Consider the following 15966-nt stretch of genomic DNA (forward strand, 5'->3'; position numbering starts at 1 on the left):
TTGGTAGTACTGTCATCATGGTACTGATACGAAACAAGGGGCTACCCTGGGTCTGTTATTATGCTGGTGTGGAGCAACATTGAAGGACCTGCTGTACTCCGTACATACCAGACACAATCTACCCAAGGCACGGCACCTACCGACTTTGTACATACCTCCGTAGCTAGTGTTGTTACCGAAGACGTACCTGTTAGGTATCGCAGAAAAGTGGGCCCGATACCTCACTTGGACCTTTGTCACACTTTGAGTGGCACTAATTGTCATGATAATGTATTAATACAAGTCCATAACTACCTAGGTAGCTATCCCCTCTGGTGCGATAAGGCTCCAATCGAGTATCTGCAGGGATATATATCTAATAAGAAGCTAAATTTAAAAAGGTACATTTAATTATTATAATATTAAGTAATAATAAGTGTACCTATAAGCAGAGCATTAGAAGTAGTGTAGTTTTGTAGTTTTATAGTTTTTGTAGTTTCGAATATAAAAAATTATATTAAATCTAATAAAATACTTATAGAATTATAAGTTTTACGGATAACTAGTATAAATTCTATATTATAAGCTTATATTAAAAAAGTGGGTCCTTATATAATATTATAAGCTTAAAACTTAAAAAACTACATTTTATAGTTTTTATAGTATAGTATAGTATAGTGTGTTTTTAGAAAATTACATAATCTAGTTTTTAAGCTTATAATAAGCTAAAAGGACCCACTTTTTTATGTGAGCTGATTGGTTATAATATTAGCTAATTTATATATTTATTATTATAATTCAAGTATTTTATTAGATTTATTATTAATTATTTAAGCTTTTTTGAAAATTGAAAATGTAGTTTTCTTGTTAATGCTCTGCCTATAAGATAATATTTTATAAATTACTACATTTAACTTAATATAATTCTAGCGCGATTAATAGGTCGCTTTAAGGTTACCCGCTATTAGCATAGGTATTATAGAGCTTGTAACCCCTTTAGAGCCTTATCGCACTAGAGGGGATAAAAGAAAGAATCGTATACGCCCTTTTTTATACGTGTGCTTATTATTATAGTTACCTACCTACGGTTTAAGGCTTACTCTTATTAAGTTTATAGGTACGTAATTCGTATCTATTATAAGTGATGTATTTTAATATACCCCTTAATCACAAATTTTAACTCAAAGGACTCTGTTTCCGCTTCAAACCCTAACCTTTTTTTTTTTTTACCACGAGACAGTCTATCAGGTCTATCTTGCAGCTTGCTTATGGGTCAATTCCAATCATGGGTGTTGTAGAAAAACATCAAGAGCAAAGACAGGCGTAGTGGCATGGATAATCATCCACAATGCCTCCCGAACCCTGTGCGGTGAGATGGGAGTAAATGTTCCCGCTACTAGTAGGATGATATTCCTTCTCACTGCTCGTTTATTGTAGAGTGCTTAAGTGGGACATGGGCTGGTTGGGGCGGGCGGACCAATGCTGCAGGAAGAAACATCACTCACGCCCAGCTCTCATCTCCGATTCTCGGCTTGCAGGGCCACAAAATTTCCGCTCTCCAAACACCGCATTCGCTGTGTCACAATTGCAGTTGTTTACTTGTCAACAGCACATCTTGCCGCCGCAAGTGACAAGATGTCTTTCCGTACACTTAGAATAGGTATGGTTCCACCGTCCTATCCATTTCCACAGCGCACACCCTAACCTCCAACTGAACAATGCAGGCCTCATCCCTGGTGACGGGATTGGCAAAGAAGTCATTCCAGCCGGTCGTCGAGTCCTAGAGGCCCTGCCCAGCTACCTCAACCTCAAGTTCGATTTTGTCAACCTCAAAGCCGGCTTCGAAGCTTTTGAGCAGACCGGAACAGCCCTACCAGAAGCCACTGTCGATGTTCTTCGAAATGAGTGCGATGGTGCACTCTTTGGTGCTGTCAGCTCGCCAACGCATGCCGTCAAAGGCTATTCGTCACCTATAGTCGCCCTCCGCAAACGTCTCGACCTGTATGCCAATGTTCGCCCTGTGAAGACTGTGATGACTGCCCCCAAACCTATTGATATGGTCATTGTCCGCGAAAACACGGAAGATCTCTATGTCAAGCAGGAGAAGACTTTTGACGGCCCCGACGGCAAGGTTGCTGAAGCGATTAAGCGCATTTCAGAGAAGGCATCGCTTCGAATTGCCGCTATGGCTGGCGACATTGCTATTCGGCGCGATAGAATTAGGCAGTCGGGAGCCGCCAGTATTCACAAAAAGCCTCTTGTGACCATCACTCACAAATCAAACGTACTCTCTCAGACGGACGGCTTATTCCGCGAAGCCTCTAAGCGGGCGCTCGCCGATCCGAGGTTTGCTACTGTCAAAGTAGAAGAGCAAATTGTTGATTCTATGGTGTACAAGCTCTTCCGCCAACCAGAGGATTACGATGTCATTGTCGCTCCTAACCTCTACGGGGATATTTTATCTGACGGAGCTGCTGCGTTAGTCGGGAGCTTGGGCCTTGTCCCAAGCGCCAACGTTGGCGAGGGTTTTGCCATCGGAGAGCCTTGTCATGGCAGCGCGCCAGATATCATGGGCAAGGGTGTCGCAAACCCCATTGCTACAGTGAGAAGTGCCGCGCTGATGCTCGAGTTTCTGGACGAACCCGCCGCTGCTGCAAAGATTTATGCGGCCGTTGATGCTAATTTAGAGGAGGGTGAACTTCTTAGCCCAGATTTAGGAGGCTCAGCAACTACGGAGCAAGTGGTTGAGGATATTCTCAAGAAGTTGTAGAACATGCTGCGAGCATTCTTCTGTTTCGTTATACGTAGGCGCAATGGAAGTTTTGTAAAATTGTCTAGGTAATCAGTACGTGTTCTTGATCTTGCCGTAAATACATTGGGTGGTTCGTCGTCTTCTATTTTCATCACAGTACTTTTCTGTCTACCACCCTTCCAAACCCATAGCGCAACAATTCCTGTGCTGCAAATGATCTATGAAACGTCATCTTATCGGAAATAGCTCTAGTCTACATATTGTTTTACATGAGAGTGGTATCACACCGCAGTCTAGTCAGGGCTCTAGACCAGACATATATTTTTCAATCTATTTCGTTCTCTTCGCTTCGAGCTCAGTCTCGTATTTAGCGATTAGCTCTTTCCTAAGCGATCAGTCAGCATGCGATTCTTACTGCCCTCAAAATTAGCAATCAATTCGATTAACTCACTGCAAATGAGGTGGGGCAGGGGCATAATGGCTGAATTCCATGCTGAACTCTCCCTTTCCCTGCGTCGCAGCTCTTAGTTGAGAACTAAAACCAAACATGGCATTGAGACTGCAGTCACAGATTAATGTGAACTCCTCACTTCCAATTTCTGTGTCGTGAATAGTTGCATTTCTCTTATTCATGAGCATCAAAATGTTGCCCTGAAACTCGTTAGGTGCTGTGATGGTTGTCTTCATCAACGGCTCCAAAACCTGGCCGCCCGCATCGGTGAATGCCTTTCGAAAGGCCATCTGCGTCGCCAGGCTAAAGGCGTAATCAGAGGAATCCGTGACATGGGTGGCACCATCATTGATGACCATCTTGGTTCCGATGACTCTGTGTCCGAGAAGAGGACCTTTTTCACAGGTCAGGTCGAAGCCCTTAGCACAGGCTGTTAGAAATTTATCTGGGATATGGCCGCCGACAACTTGACTTTCATAATGGTTATCCTCCGGCGTCTCATTTGGCTCAATCCATCCAGCCACACGGGCAAAGTCACCAGGACCGCCACTCTGTCGGCGAAGTAAGTAATCGAACTCGGCACGACGAGAAATTGTCTCTCGATAGGCAACACGTGGCTGTCCAGTGATGCACTCTGTCTTGTACTCACGCTTTAACCGCTCAACGTAGACCTCCAAGTGCAGTTCGCCCATGCCAGAGATAATGGTCTCTTCGCTTTCAGGGTCCACGTGCACTCGGAACGTGGGGTCTTCGCGCTGAAATCGATTCATAGCCTTACTAAAATTGTCTGCGTCCGCCGTTCGCTTTGGCTTGATGGATAGAGACATGACGGCATCAGGGACAAACATTGACGACATAGTATAAGGCAGACCCCCATCCGTAAACGTGTCTCCTGATGCACAGTCAACCCCGAATACCGCACAGATTTCCCCTGCACCAACTTCAGACACATCTTCCATTTCGTTAGAGTGCATTCTGACGATGCGGGGGATTCGGACCTTCTTGTCCGTTCGGGAGTTAAACAGATACGTTCCCTTGGTGAGGGTTCCTTGGTAAACCCGGATGTAAGTGAGCTGGCCATAGTTGTTCTCCTCGAGCTTAAACGCAAGCCCAACGAAAGGTAACGAATTGTACGGAACTAGTTTGACGACTTGTTCGTCTTTGGACTTATCGAGAGCGGTATTCTCAATCTGTGATGGATTTGGTAGATAGTCACAAACAGCATCAAGCATTGGTTGTACACCCTTGTCCGCCAGAGCGGAGCCCATCAAGACGGGTGAGAAGTTGCGTGCAATCGTAGCCCGTCGGATAGCTGCTTTGATCTGCTCATTGCTGGGCTCCTGTTCCTCGAGGAAAATTTCGGCAATCTCGTCATCAACATCGGCCAATTTCTCAATGAGCACTTGGCGCTTCTCTGCTGCTAGTTCTCTCAAAGTAGCAGGGATGATATCAGATCTGACTTTGGTTCCTCGGGGACCTTCGAAATACATCGCCTTCATCTCGATCAAGTCGACAACGCCTTCAAACTCATCTTCAGCTCCGATGGGAATCTGGATTGCGGCGGCTGGCATTTTTAGTTTGGAATTAATTTGCTCCACGGCTTTCCACGGGTTGGCACCCATGCGATCCATCTTGTTGATAAATGAAATCCGGGGAACATTGTATCGCTTCATTTGACGATCCACGGTTGTGGTCTGCGACTGGACGCCACTGACGGCACAAAGAATCATGACGGCACCATCAAGGACACGAAGGGCTCTCTCGACTTCAATCGTAAAATCAATATGGCCAGGCGTGTCGATCAAGTTGAAATGATACGTCTCTTCCTTCCCATTTTCCTTTTTTTTCCAGTCGCAGAATGTAGCCGCGGATTGAATAGTGATCCCCTTTTCTCTTTCGAGTTCCATAGAATCCATCTTTGCGCCAACGGCGTCTTTGCCCCTGACCTCGTGGATAGCCTTGATTCGACCAGTATAGAAAAGAACACGCTCGGTCACCGTTGTCTTGCCACTATCAATGTGCGCCTACAGAAACAAAGCGTCAGCCATCGTCTATTCGTAGTAAATCCCGACGAGTTCTTACCGCAATGCCTATATTCCTGACTTTGGAGAGCCTCTGCACCTCTTCGGGTGCCATATTGGCTTCAACATACTCAACTGTCAAACTTGCGGCATCTTCTTGGGCTTTCTTCAACCTGCTCCGTAGGCAAAGAAAAATCTTAGTTAATTGATCTAAGTCCCAGTGCTCCCAAAAAGAAAAAAAGGATATAGTAATTTAGCTTGGTATGTTTATCTTACGCTTCTTGAGCCGCTGTGGCCGAGCGCAATGATGTTTGGCTGAGGGCTCTTTTAATCGGGTAGCTCACTGTCGGCAGATCGAGCTTCCCGCAAAGCGAATTGACAGGCCGCCGTTGTAAATTGAACAAAAGACGGCAGCCGAGTAGCCTAGCCGCCACGGATGTCTTCATGCTGTGAATTGCGTTCAATGCACGCCGGAGGTTGCTTGTTGAAGTCACAAGAGGTCCAACTACCACAGGAAACTTTTAGGGGACCCTGCATGCGCCACTGGTAGTTATCGGGATCTCACGTGCCTTCGTGGCTTACTACGGTCTGAGGCACCTCCTATTGGGCAATCGCAAATCAGACAAGTCCGCAGCAAAACTTTTACAATCTAGTTATAAATTCACATGTCAGGAAATAATCTCAATTTCGTACATAGGTCTGATTTGTTTGAACATGGTTCTCCTAGTGTCTCCGGCCCCTACACTACTCCAACCCAGGTATGCAACGTTTCTCTAAACTCCCAATCCACCAAGCAGGTTTCAACCTCACAAGCACCTAGAACACCATGACAAAAACATGCGATTGCCAACATTGGAAGAACGTCGAGAAAAGAGAGAGAAACAACTAATCAATCTGTAAAAATTGGGCTGCCCATCAACAGGGCGGTAATGGCCATGCTGATAAGAGTCAATGAGAAAACTGACAGCGGTTCAAGTGAGCAGGCCAAACTGCCTTCTTGAAACCCTTTTGCAGCAGATAGGCCAGTTTGGGTTGGTTGCGACTGCATTCCCGATTGACTGCTATTATTTACTGAAGTGGCCGAAGGGATAGCTGCTCCCTTGCTCGCAAATGCTACGACATTTGACTTTGTCGAATTGAAGTCAGTTGGTGCAATGCCCACTTCATTATTCATCAAGTCGTAGACGACATAGGCAGATCGTAGAAACGTGTCCCCTAGAAGCCATGGTGTGTCCGATGATTTCTGAATACCAAACTCGCAGATGGCTTGGCCACTATGAGGGCCTGATGAGAACGTCGGTGGCTCCCCATCCGTCAATGGTAGGACAAGTTCATCCATAGTGATATTGATGCGTGGACCGCCAGGCCCAGAGAAAACGAAAGAGAAATGACCAGCATGACTTGCGTAAGAACATGGTATGATGGCTGTCTGGAAAGACACATCATCGTAGGTTGCTCCTACTTCGCTCCAAACTTGGGCTGCCATATCCGGAGGCAAATAGCTGAGAGTTGTGCCGGAATCAAGGACCACTTTCAAAGGTAGCTCGCTTGATGTCAAAACGTCATTTCCACTAGGGCTCGTGGCTTCAAGAGAGAACAAGGAAACAATGAAGTGGGTAAATTGCTGATTTTCGGTTTGTATGGGAAGTTTTGTCAAGTTTCCTACATATTTCTCGGTGTCGATACCACCAAAGAGAATATTTCCTGTCCTAGCTCCCAGATCGTTCAACCACAAGCTATAGGCAACAGTATTTATGACACCAGCCTTCTGCATAGCTATGGGCAGGTTCGGGTATATCGCGTTTTCGGTTTCCGTCGATGCCTCGTTTCCAGCATAGCCAACTCCTATCAGGCCAAACGGTACGTCCGTTTTCTTCCCAAGGCCCATAGTGAAGTTGTTTAATGATTTTGAGCTTATCTCTAGCTTGTCTGCAAAGTAGTCGCCACTTGCCGAGCTGTTGTCTTGATAGGATATATGGAAACCGTTTGAGACAATGACGTCGAACGTACTAGATTGGTCGAAGTCAACTTGCAGCGATAATCAGTTAGTGTGTGATTGGTTCTATGCATTCAAACTCGTATATGACATAACTTACAAGAGCCTAATGGGCACCCGCCTTGAGCTTTATCCAGACAGACAGGGGCCTTACTGGACGGTACCCAGACATCGCTGCTACCAGTGTCAAGCTGCAGAGAAAGCTCCTGGCCAGGCGTTCCAATTTGAACTGCCACAAAGTATCCTCCTTGAGCCTTATCATTGGATGCGTCCGACTGGAGGGTTCCCGCCCGGCGCCGGAGCCCGTTGGCTTGATGGTGTTTCTGTATATCCCATCGAACCACCTGTCCAAACACAGTTGGTGCCAGTATGATCACTGAGGAGATACAAGCGTACACGGCACTTGAGTATTTCATAGCGAACGTTCCGATCGTTTCTTTCTAAAATGCGCGTATCAGAGACTCTCTAGCTGAAGTAGCCTAGGTAGCAGATGTGAAAAGTTGCTGCTCAGTCGCACGACCACTCCCAGGCTTCTGACCAAGGCAAGAAAACGAAGGATCGGGGTAAGTTCTAGCTCGGGAAAAACCATCTAGGATCCAAAGGGGTTCGGCAAAAGCTCTCCAGAGAGAAATTTATAACATAGTGACAAAACATATGGCGACATTGATGCTGCGGATGTCGGCCACACCGGCACATGAAAGTCTAAGTAATGTCGGTAAGTTCGAGCCGTAAGCGTCGTCATCAACAGACTAGCGGGAAATAGTGGGCGAGAGGCTGATACCAGTGCCAACTTCTGTGCTCAGCCACTCACAACTGTACACAAAGCCACAAATTTCCGACATACCTAACTACCTAGGTAGTTATCGCACCCTTGAGCATGAAAATCAACACACAGATAATACATATATATAAGAACATCACTACCTCGCTTCTCTTTCATGAAAGAAGCCCTATACTATTAGAATAGAATATGTACGCACCGGTGCTTAACAGTGAGTGCTGCGGCCCGACCCGCTGACATAGTTTGCCTACTAGGTAAGTACCTAAGGTAGGCAGGTTTATCAGAGTCGATTCAGCAGGAGCAGCGAGGGGACCAGTTTACATGCATATGACATCTGTCCCACCAGTGTTTTGGTTACATGCAGCCCGTGCATTGAGGTAACGCTAGACAACACGGGTTGGGCCAAAAATAGCAATAGGGCCAGAGTAACCTGAAGATACGATCAACAAATTCGTACCCAACACTATGTATGCCCTATAATAGTAACAATTCGTCGAGGCAACTTTTATTCTCTTCTCTCTCACTTGTCATCAATAACCATTATGTTTCTTTGCCATCATCAACCGATTTCTATCCCCTTTTCCGTGCACCAGTTGTCTAACATACTTATCCAGCTTCGCCAAAGCTTCCTGCAGCACTGCAGTCTCGCAGGCATACCCCACTCGTACAAACCCAAGGAAATCTTTGCCGCCACCGAAGCAAAGCGAGCCTGGGCAGAACAGAATTCGAGTCTTCCGGAGGAGGTCCTTGCAAAATGATACGTCTTCAACCGGCTGACCCTTGAAACAAAACTGAATGAATGCCGTGGTCCCCGCAGAGGGTTGTGTCCAATGACAAATATCACTATGAGTGTCAACAAATTCTTTCAGGAGGGATAGATTTTTCGCTGCTAAAGCAACATTGCGCCCCAATAATCGGTCCTTGACTTCCAATGACAATGCATAACAGGCGACGTGATCGTCTAGTTGAGACACGCTGATGGTTGTGTAGTCCCGAGCAGCGACCAGCCTTTCCAAGATGGCCCGGTCTCTCGAAGCGACCCAGCCTATCCTTATTCCCGCCAGTGCAAATGCTTTCGACATGGACCCGGTAACTATAATCTTCTCATATTCTAAGGCGGTGGCTGGAGGCGGAGAACTAGGATCGTTATGTCCGTTGTGAAACAGGGGACGATACACCTCGTCTGACATGAGAATGACACCCCTCTCTTGCGCTAAGGCGGCGATCTTCTCTAGTATTCCGCTGGGAATTACTGCACCAGTTGGGTTATTTGGATTGTTGACAATAATCATCTAGGCAGTAGCTTTAGTGAAATATGATTCACATCCAGGTGGCCGGAATGAACCGCTCTCACATACCTTGGTATTGTCCCGAATGAGAGTACTCAGGTCATCAACACTGGGGATATAGCCGGCCTCTGGCCGCAGAGCCCACAAGGATACATCAGCTCCAAGGCTAGCTGGGACAGAATATAATTGCTGATAGGTTGGGTAGACGCAGACGACATGATCTCCAGGCCCAATCAGGCTATACAGAACAAGAAAGTTGGCATTTATGGCACCTTGTGTTATCATGACATTATCCTCGGTCAAGCAATGTCGACTGGCGTCGCTACAAAGAGTGGCGACTCTCTGCCGCAAGGCTGGAGATCCTAGAATAGAGCCATACGTAAGTTTTCCAGATGTCGGTATGCGCAAAGGGTTAAGCTTGTCGTCGGAGAAACGCGAAAGTTCGTCAATAGAAATCGAAGAGCAGCACGTTTCAGCGACGTTCAAAACGTCTGGCGTGTTTTCATATGCATCCATCCATTGCTCTACTTCAAATGGCTTGAAGAGTACCATTTTTTGCGATGGTAACCTATAAAGCAGTAGAGGTCAAGTGGATGTAGTTCAACTCCGTTACCGTTAATCAAGTATAGTATGGATAAGAATATCACATAGACTGGAGTTTCATCTCAGGTTAACCTAGGGAAAGGAACAGACAAGACGTGAAAGAGTGACGGGAACGCGACCGTGGCTTCTGACTGCGGCCAAGCTCTTTAAATGTAGAAAGGTCTAGTGGCCATGGATAGAAAAATAGATGTCACTGTACTCCGTATATTGTAGGTACATCCCCTAAAAGCAGCGAAGACTACAACTAGGTCATAGTATCCACAGGGCCCCGGGTACAGCTGGTGACGTTAAGAGACATTAATAATAGTGAAGATTATAGCGTTTATGAGGTAGCGTTTTGTAACCTATATTTTTTATGGGTACTTATATTATCATATAAAATATTAAGGGATTAAGGTACCATGTGAAATTAGCTTTTAATTGGTTGCTGTTATGGGCTCGAGCTGGCAGCTCGGGCCTAGGCCGGACCCGTTGTGGAGGTAGCTTGGACCTAACCCGGATAATCTACGAGCTAGGTAAAGATATAAAGGGGGGTAAGAAGGGGGAAACCTTTCTTTCTCTTTCTCTTTCTTCTTAAGTTTATTCTTACTTTTTAAAGATATATATACTTATAGTAATATAATATAGCTAGTTCTTAATAAAGAATAAACTTTACTATAAATAACCTTAATAAAGTAATATCTAGTATAAAATAAAACCTACTTACACTTAACGCTTTTACGCTAGGTAAAAGTACTTTATTTAACTTTATAGTATTATAAAAGATTATAAATACCTAGGCTAAAAGACTCTATTAACTCTTTAAATAATACTATAACTTATAAAATTAAATAATATAAGCTATACTTATTATAAGGATACCTATTAATAATAATACTTTAATAAAACGAAAACTAATTTTAATAGAAACCCCTTTTAATAGTAATAAGAACGTGTTTAAGGCCTAAAAGAAGCTTATAATATATAAGCTAATTAAAGACGTATAATTTATTAATAGCTCTTATAATTAATAGGTTTTTATTTACTAGAATCTCTTTAATAAAGTTAAGAGCTATATAGCTTTATTTTTTAAATTAAATAAGGTAAAGAGCTATAACTTATTCTAGTTTTTAAAATATCTATTATTTATATATTTAAACCCTTATTAAAAGAAAATTACACTTATTAAGCTAAATTAAATATAATAGCGTTAAAATAAGTTATTTATAGACTTTTTTATTTAATTTAAGAATAAGCTTACGCTTATTAAAGAAATACTATAAGCTAGTTTTATAAAGCTTATAAAACTATAATAAGCCTTAAATAAGCGTATATAAAAAGGAATTATAGGTAAGAAAATATTACGCTTTAAGTATAATGTAATAATAGCTTAACTTTATAGTATAATTATTAATATTAAATCCTTATAATTAAAGAAGAAGTTTTAAAATAAGTAAAATAAAGGGGTTACCTTTAAAACGAAATAATTAATAAATAAAGACACGTTAATAATAAACGTAATAAAGATAAGATTCTAAGCTAAACCTAAAAAGAGCGCGGGTTAAAACCGCTTTAAGAGTAATTAAAAGAAGAGAGCCTATTAGGTTTTAAAGGAGGTAATTAATTAATAAAAGAAGAAAAGAAAGTGTATTTATTACGAATTAATAGGGTATTATATAGTTAAATATACCCTCTTACCCGTGTAATAGCTGTAAACGTCTAGTATAAGAGGCGCTATAATAGAAGATATAACTAATAGCTTAAATAAGAATTAGAGCATTAATAAGAAAACTACATTTTCAATTTTTAAAAAAGGTTATATAATTAATAATAAATCTAATAAAATACTTGAATTATAATAATAAATACATAAAATAGCTAATATTATAACCAATTAGCTTATATAAAAAAGTGGGTCCTACTAGCTTATTATAAGCTGGAAAACTAGATTATGTAATTTTCTAAAAACACACTACACTACACTACACTACAAAAACTACAAAATGTAGTTTTTGAAGTTTTAAGCTTATAATAGTATATAAGGACCCACTTTTTATTATAAGCTTATAATTTTAGATTTATACTAGTTATTTATAAAACTTATAATTCTATAAGTATTTTATTAGATTTAATATAATTTTTTATATTCGAAACTACAAAAACTATAAGACTATAAAACTACACTACTTCTAATACTCTAATAAGAATAGCGAGTAATTAGAAAATAATATACTCTTATAATAAGTCTCTTAATAAAAGCGCTATAATATAATAATAGTTATAAAATAAAAAGTATCTTATTTAGGAAATAAGAGTTAAAGGAAATTAAGTTAAGAATAAATATATTATCTCTTTTAATTCCCACGTTAATTAACTCCTTAAAGTTTATAAACGCTTAAGTAAATATAAGCTATAACTACTACGTGGTAATAAGCGAAAAGTTTATATAACGTATAAGCCTTAAGTAGGTTCTATTAGAGTAATAGTAATAAATACGTATAGTAGTAGAAATTAAGTAACGCGAAATAGTATAGTAAAAGTTACACTTTATAATCTTTTACCTAGTATAGTTTATAATAAATATAAACGGCTAGAAATCTCTAATAGTAGCTTACGTAATACTAGGCCTTATTTAAAACGTAATATTAGGGATACCTTAAATAATATACTATAATATATACGTGTAACTAGCTAAGAGAGAGCTTATAATAGGCGCTATAAGCGATCTAGTAATTAAGGGATTTAGTAATTAAGTAATATAAAACCTTATAATAATAGTATTAGAGTTAATATTTACGAGACTTATTTAATAGGCTTAAAGAAAGAAGAAGAAGTATTACCTTATAATTATAAGCTTACGTGAAATAATAATAGTCTTATATATATAAGAAGCTAAGGCGAATTAAAAGCAAAGATAAGCGCTATAGCTCCCTAATAAGCTATAGAATTTCTAGGACTTATTTAACTAAGAAAAAGCGAATAAACTTCCCTTATATTAAAGGTAATTAAACTATTATATATAATTAAAGAAGCGTTTAAACGAATTTAACTTTAAGTTATTATAGGCGTTACTTTATAATATACTACGTAAATACCTACTAGAGATTAAAAAATAAGTTATAAACCTAATAAATAAGAGCTAAATTCGCGTAAGTTTCTTACTAGTAATAGCCTTAATTTTACTTATAAAGAAGCCTAGTAGAGGCTAGTAATTCTATATTAATTATTATACCTTAAATAAAGTTATAAAGTAAGATTATTACTTACTCCTAGAGCTCTTACGAATATAGTAAATACAAGTGTATTGTGTATTGTATTTTATATTGTATTGTATTTTCGTGTATTGTATTTAAATACATTACATTACATTAATAAAATACCTATAAATGTATTTTAAGGAAAAAAGACCCTTGTTTTTTTAACTTAAAATTATAAGGCTAATTATAAGGGTTATAAGAAAAAATTTTATATCATTTAAAAGAGCTAAATCAGCTCTTTAAAATGATCCACTTTTACTATTATAAGTTACTACATTAAAAAGTTATAAGCAATTGAAAATTCGCCCCGCTTTACTTACTTTTTATTTTAAGACATAACTTTAAAGCTTAATATCTCGCTTAATATCCACATTTTAAGGTTAATTTTAAAAGATTTAAAATCACGTGATTTTTAGCTTTATTTTAATATATAATATGCTTATATAAGCATTTATTTATAATATTAAATATTTTATAGCCTTATAATACATTTATAGGTATTCTAATCTTGTAATGTATTGTAATATATTACATTACAATACAATACAATATAGTATAGTAAAAAATACAAAAAATACAATACATTTAGAGGTCTGCTTACTCCTATTAATTAAGAAAATACTATAGTCTCTTTTTAAGGCTAGGTAATTTATAAAGCTAAACGTACGTTTAGCATTTTATAGGCTTTAAGTTACCTTAAGAGAGAAGTATTTAACGGCGTTTTAAACTAGGTTTAAGCTATTTAAGTAACTAGTATATTTATTTAAGCTAATAGGCGCCCCTATAACGTTTTAACGTTATATTAATAGCGCCTTAAGAAAAATGCTAGGGGATTTTATAATAGCCTATTTAAATAATATCTTAATTTACTTAAGTAGCTTATAAAAAGATTATATACGAAAAGTACGTGAGATATTAATAAGACTTTACGTGGTAAGGTTATACCTAGATATTAAGAAATACGCTTTTTACGTGTAAAAGGTAAAATATCTTAGGTTTATGTTACGAACGACACTGCACAAGACACGGGACGGGACCGCACCGGCTAGGACAGGCACGACCCGTGGGCACAAGAAGAAGGCAGGGGCACGTGACCAGCCACGTGACCCAAGAGGCGATCGAAGAGGTCGATGTTCGAACACATCGACCAGGGAGGATCGAACCGACCGAACCTCGAGCCAGTCGATCAAGGTTCGAAGAGATCGATGGTCGAGCAAATCGATCCAGGACTACAATAGAGAGATAGACGAGTACTTAAGGAGGAGGTATTCCCATAGTCAGATAGTCTAGATCTCTATTGATCAATCTAAGCAATAGTCTTACTATTGAGAGTTATACTCTTAACGGCCTTATTGGGATACTGCTCAAAAAGCTACTCTGTAGCATTCAACCTGACTTACTTCCTAAGAAACAGACCTACTGTGCCTTAGAACCTAAGCCACCGTTACATTTTGATCAATCCTGTTCAGTAAGTTACCTTGAAACTTTGAGCAGTAACAACTTCCAAGATGTCTACTTCAAGCGGAAAGACCACCAACCCCGGGGAGATGATGAAGTACCTTCATGACAAGATCACCGAGCTCGAGAAGCAGAATCGACAGCTTCTCGACCGACAGAATGATCTCTACGAAAAACTTGAGGCACGAGAAGAGGAACTTGCAGCAGTTCAAAATCTCACACCTGCATCCTCTATCAACAATAACAACATGCCAAAATTCCCCAAGCCTGAATCATACGATGGTTACAAAGGTGATGTGAGGAACTTTCTCACACAAGCCCAAGCTTACCTACGAGTCAACGAAAAAATCTACACGACACCTGAGTCACAGATTCTTTGCATTGGCAACCTCTTGACTGGGAAAGCAATGGAATGGTGGGAGCCAACCCTCCGCGCACATCTTAAGCACGGTGCCGAAGCCGGAGCGGAAGTTGTCCACATCTTCTCTGATTACGAAACCTTCGAAGAACGACTTCTCGCTGCATTTGGAAATCCCGATGAGCATAAGGAAGCTACACGACAACTTACTCGACTCAAGCAGACCGGATCTGCAGCTCATTACGCTAGGGAATTCAAACGCATCGCAGCAAAACTCAACTGGAATACCGAACCCAAAATGGAAGTCTTCTATCAAGGACTCAAAGAAGAAGTGAAGGATGACATTTATCGAGAAGATCGTCCTGAGTTATTTGACGACTTCGTCGAAATGGTCATCAAGGCAGACAACCGTCTATACGAGCGACGTCACGAAAAAAGTCACAGGAAATTCGGAACATATGCTAGGTTCAATAAACCTAATAGTAGCAAGCCACGCCGAACATCGACAGCATACGGGTACCACGCCGGACCTATGGAACTTGACGCCGCAAATAAGGAAAGGGGGAAGACTTGTTACAATTGTGGCAAGACTGGACACTTTGCGAATAAATGCAGAGCCCCGAAAAAGCCATGGAAGCCAATTCCTGAAGGCAGGAAGCTCCATGCCGCAAACCGAGAAGACTTACCCACGCGAAATCTCAGTGTGGCAAGCAATGAAGGAAGCCCCACGTTAGCAAACAACATCAGTTCGGATGAAGATTGGGAATTCGGAACCCAACCAGTACCCGACGACTTTTGGGAACACTGGACACCCTCACCAAAAAGTGAACCTTCACTGGAACAGATCCAAGAAGAAGAGAATCATCCAACTGAGAAAGACGAACCTGAAATCGAACACAGACTCCTTAATTGGACCTTCTGTTACGATGACAATTGCTACACGCACCTTAGCAGCAAGCAAGGTAGCGGATGGTTTCCACGAGAACGAAAGGGAAGGAGAACAACCCTTACGATACAACCGAAATTACGACGAACCGATTCA

At 40.8% G+C, this 15966-nt stretch overlaps 4 protein-coding genes across 5 annotated transcripts; 1 reads left to right on the top strand and 3 right to left on the bottom strand.

Annotated features, from left to right (window-relative positions):
• Positions 1 to 1391: 1391 nt before the first annotated feature.
• LYS12_1 (homoisocitrate dehydrogenase) lies at positions 1392 to 2851 on the top strand. Its single transcript, XM_007810024.2, has 2 exons — positions 1392 to 1639; positions 1704 to 2851. Exons 1-2 carry the CDS (start codon positions 1459 to 1461, stop codon positions 2747 to 2749), a joined length of 1227 nt encoding a protein of 408 aa, XP_007808215.2. The 5' UTR covers positions 1392 to 1458; the 3' UTR covers positions 2750 to 2851.
• Positions 2852 to 5690, bottom strand: MEF1_1 (Elongation factor G, mitochondrial). 2 transcript variants are annotated; one of them, XM_007810025.2, is made up of 4 exons: positions 5480 to 5690; positions 5265 to 5376; positions 3183 to 5206; positions 2852 to 3116 (listed from the first exon to the last, which is right to left on the bottom strand). In XM_007810025.2, exons 1-4 carry the CDS (start codon positions 5647 to 5649, stop codon positions 3062 to 3064), a joined length of 2361 nt encoding a protein of 786 aa, XP_007808216.2. In that variant the 5' UTR covers positions 5650 to 5690; the 3' UTR covers positions 2852 to 3061. The 2 variants fall into 2 exon arrangements, with proteins under 2 accessions (XP_007808216.2, XP_065977726.1); XM_066117933.1 differs by having other exon boundaries at positions 5265 to 5690.
• Positions 5691 to 5863: 173 nt separating this feature from the next.
• On the bottom strand, positions 5864 to 7910 carry J3458_003742 (uncharacterized protein). The gene is made up of 2 exons (XM_066117934.1): positions 7300 to 7910; positions 5864 to 7231 (listed from the first exon to the last, which is right to left on the bottom strand). The coding sequence occupies exons 1-2, from the start codon at positions 7613 to 7615 to the stop codon at positions 6093 to 6095; spliced, it is 1455 nt and encodes a 484-aa protein (XP_065977727.1). The 5' UTR covers positions 7616 to 7910; the 3' UTR covers positions 5864 to 6092.
• A 209-nt stretch (positions 7911 to 8119) lies between these two features.
• J3458_003743 (uncharacterized protein) lies at positions 8120 to 10037 on the bottom strand. The gene is made up of 2 exons (XM_007810026.2): positions 9339 to 10037; positions 8120 to 9272 (listed from the first exon to the last, which is right to left on the bottom strand). Exons 1-2 carry the CDS (start codon positions 9819 to 9821, stop codon positions 8511 to 8513), a joined length of 1245 nt encoding a protein of 414 aa, XP_007808217.2. The 5' UTR covers positions 9822 to 10037; the 3' UTR covers positions 8120 to 8510.
• Positions 10038 to 15966: the final 5929 nt, after the last annotated feature.

The sequence above is a fragment of the Metarhizium acridum genome (assembly GCF_019434415.1).
Source record: "Metarhizium acridum strain ARSEF 324 chromosome Unknown scaffold_13, whole genome shotgun sequence".
Lineage (NCBI taxonomy): Eukaryota > Fungi > Ascomycota > Sordariomycetes > Hypocreales > Clavicipitaceae > Metarhizium > Metarhizium acridum.

Bases quoted from the DNA above. Each gene is read 5' to 3' on its own strand.
- LYS12_1 (XM_007810024.2), top strand. From the start codon at position 1,459: ATGCTGCAGGAAGAAACATCACTCACGCCCAGCTCTCATCTCCGATTC. The intron at 1,640-1,703 runs GTATGGTTCCAC...TGAACAATGCAG, and splicing joins TTTCCGTACACTTAGAATAG to GCCTCATCCCTGGTGACGGG.
- J3458_003742 (XM_066117934.1), bottom strand. From the start codon at position 7,615: ATGAAATACTCAAGTGCCGTGTACGCTTGTATCTCCTCAGTGATCATA. The intron at 7,232-7,299 runs GTAAGTTATGTC...TATCGCTGCAAG, and splicing joins CGGGTGCCCATTAGGCTCTT to TTGACTTCGACCAATCTAGT.
- MEF1_1 (XM_007810025.2), bottom strand. From the start codon at position 5,649: ATGAAGACATCCGTGGCGGCTAGGCTACTCGGCTGCCGTCTTTTGTTC. The intron at 5,207-5,264 runs GTAAGAACTCGT...TTGTTTCTGTAG, and splicing joins TCAGGAATATAGGCATTGCG to GCGCACATTGATAGTGGCAA. The intron at 3,117-3,182 runs GTGAGTTAATCG...CTGATCGCTTAG, and splicing joins CCTGCCCCACCTCATTTGCA to GAAAGAGCTAATCGCTAAAT.
- J3458_003743 (XM_007810026.2), bottom strand. From the start codon at position 9,821: ATGGTACTCTTCAAGCCATTTGAAGTAGAGCAATGGATGGATGCATAT. The intron at 9,273-9,338 runs GTATGTGAGAGC...GCTACTGCCTAG, and splicing joins TCATTCGGGACAATACCAAG to ATGATTATTGTCAACAATCC.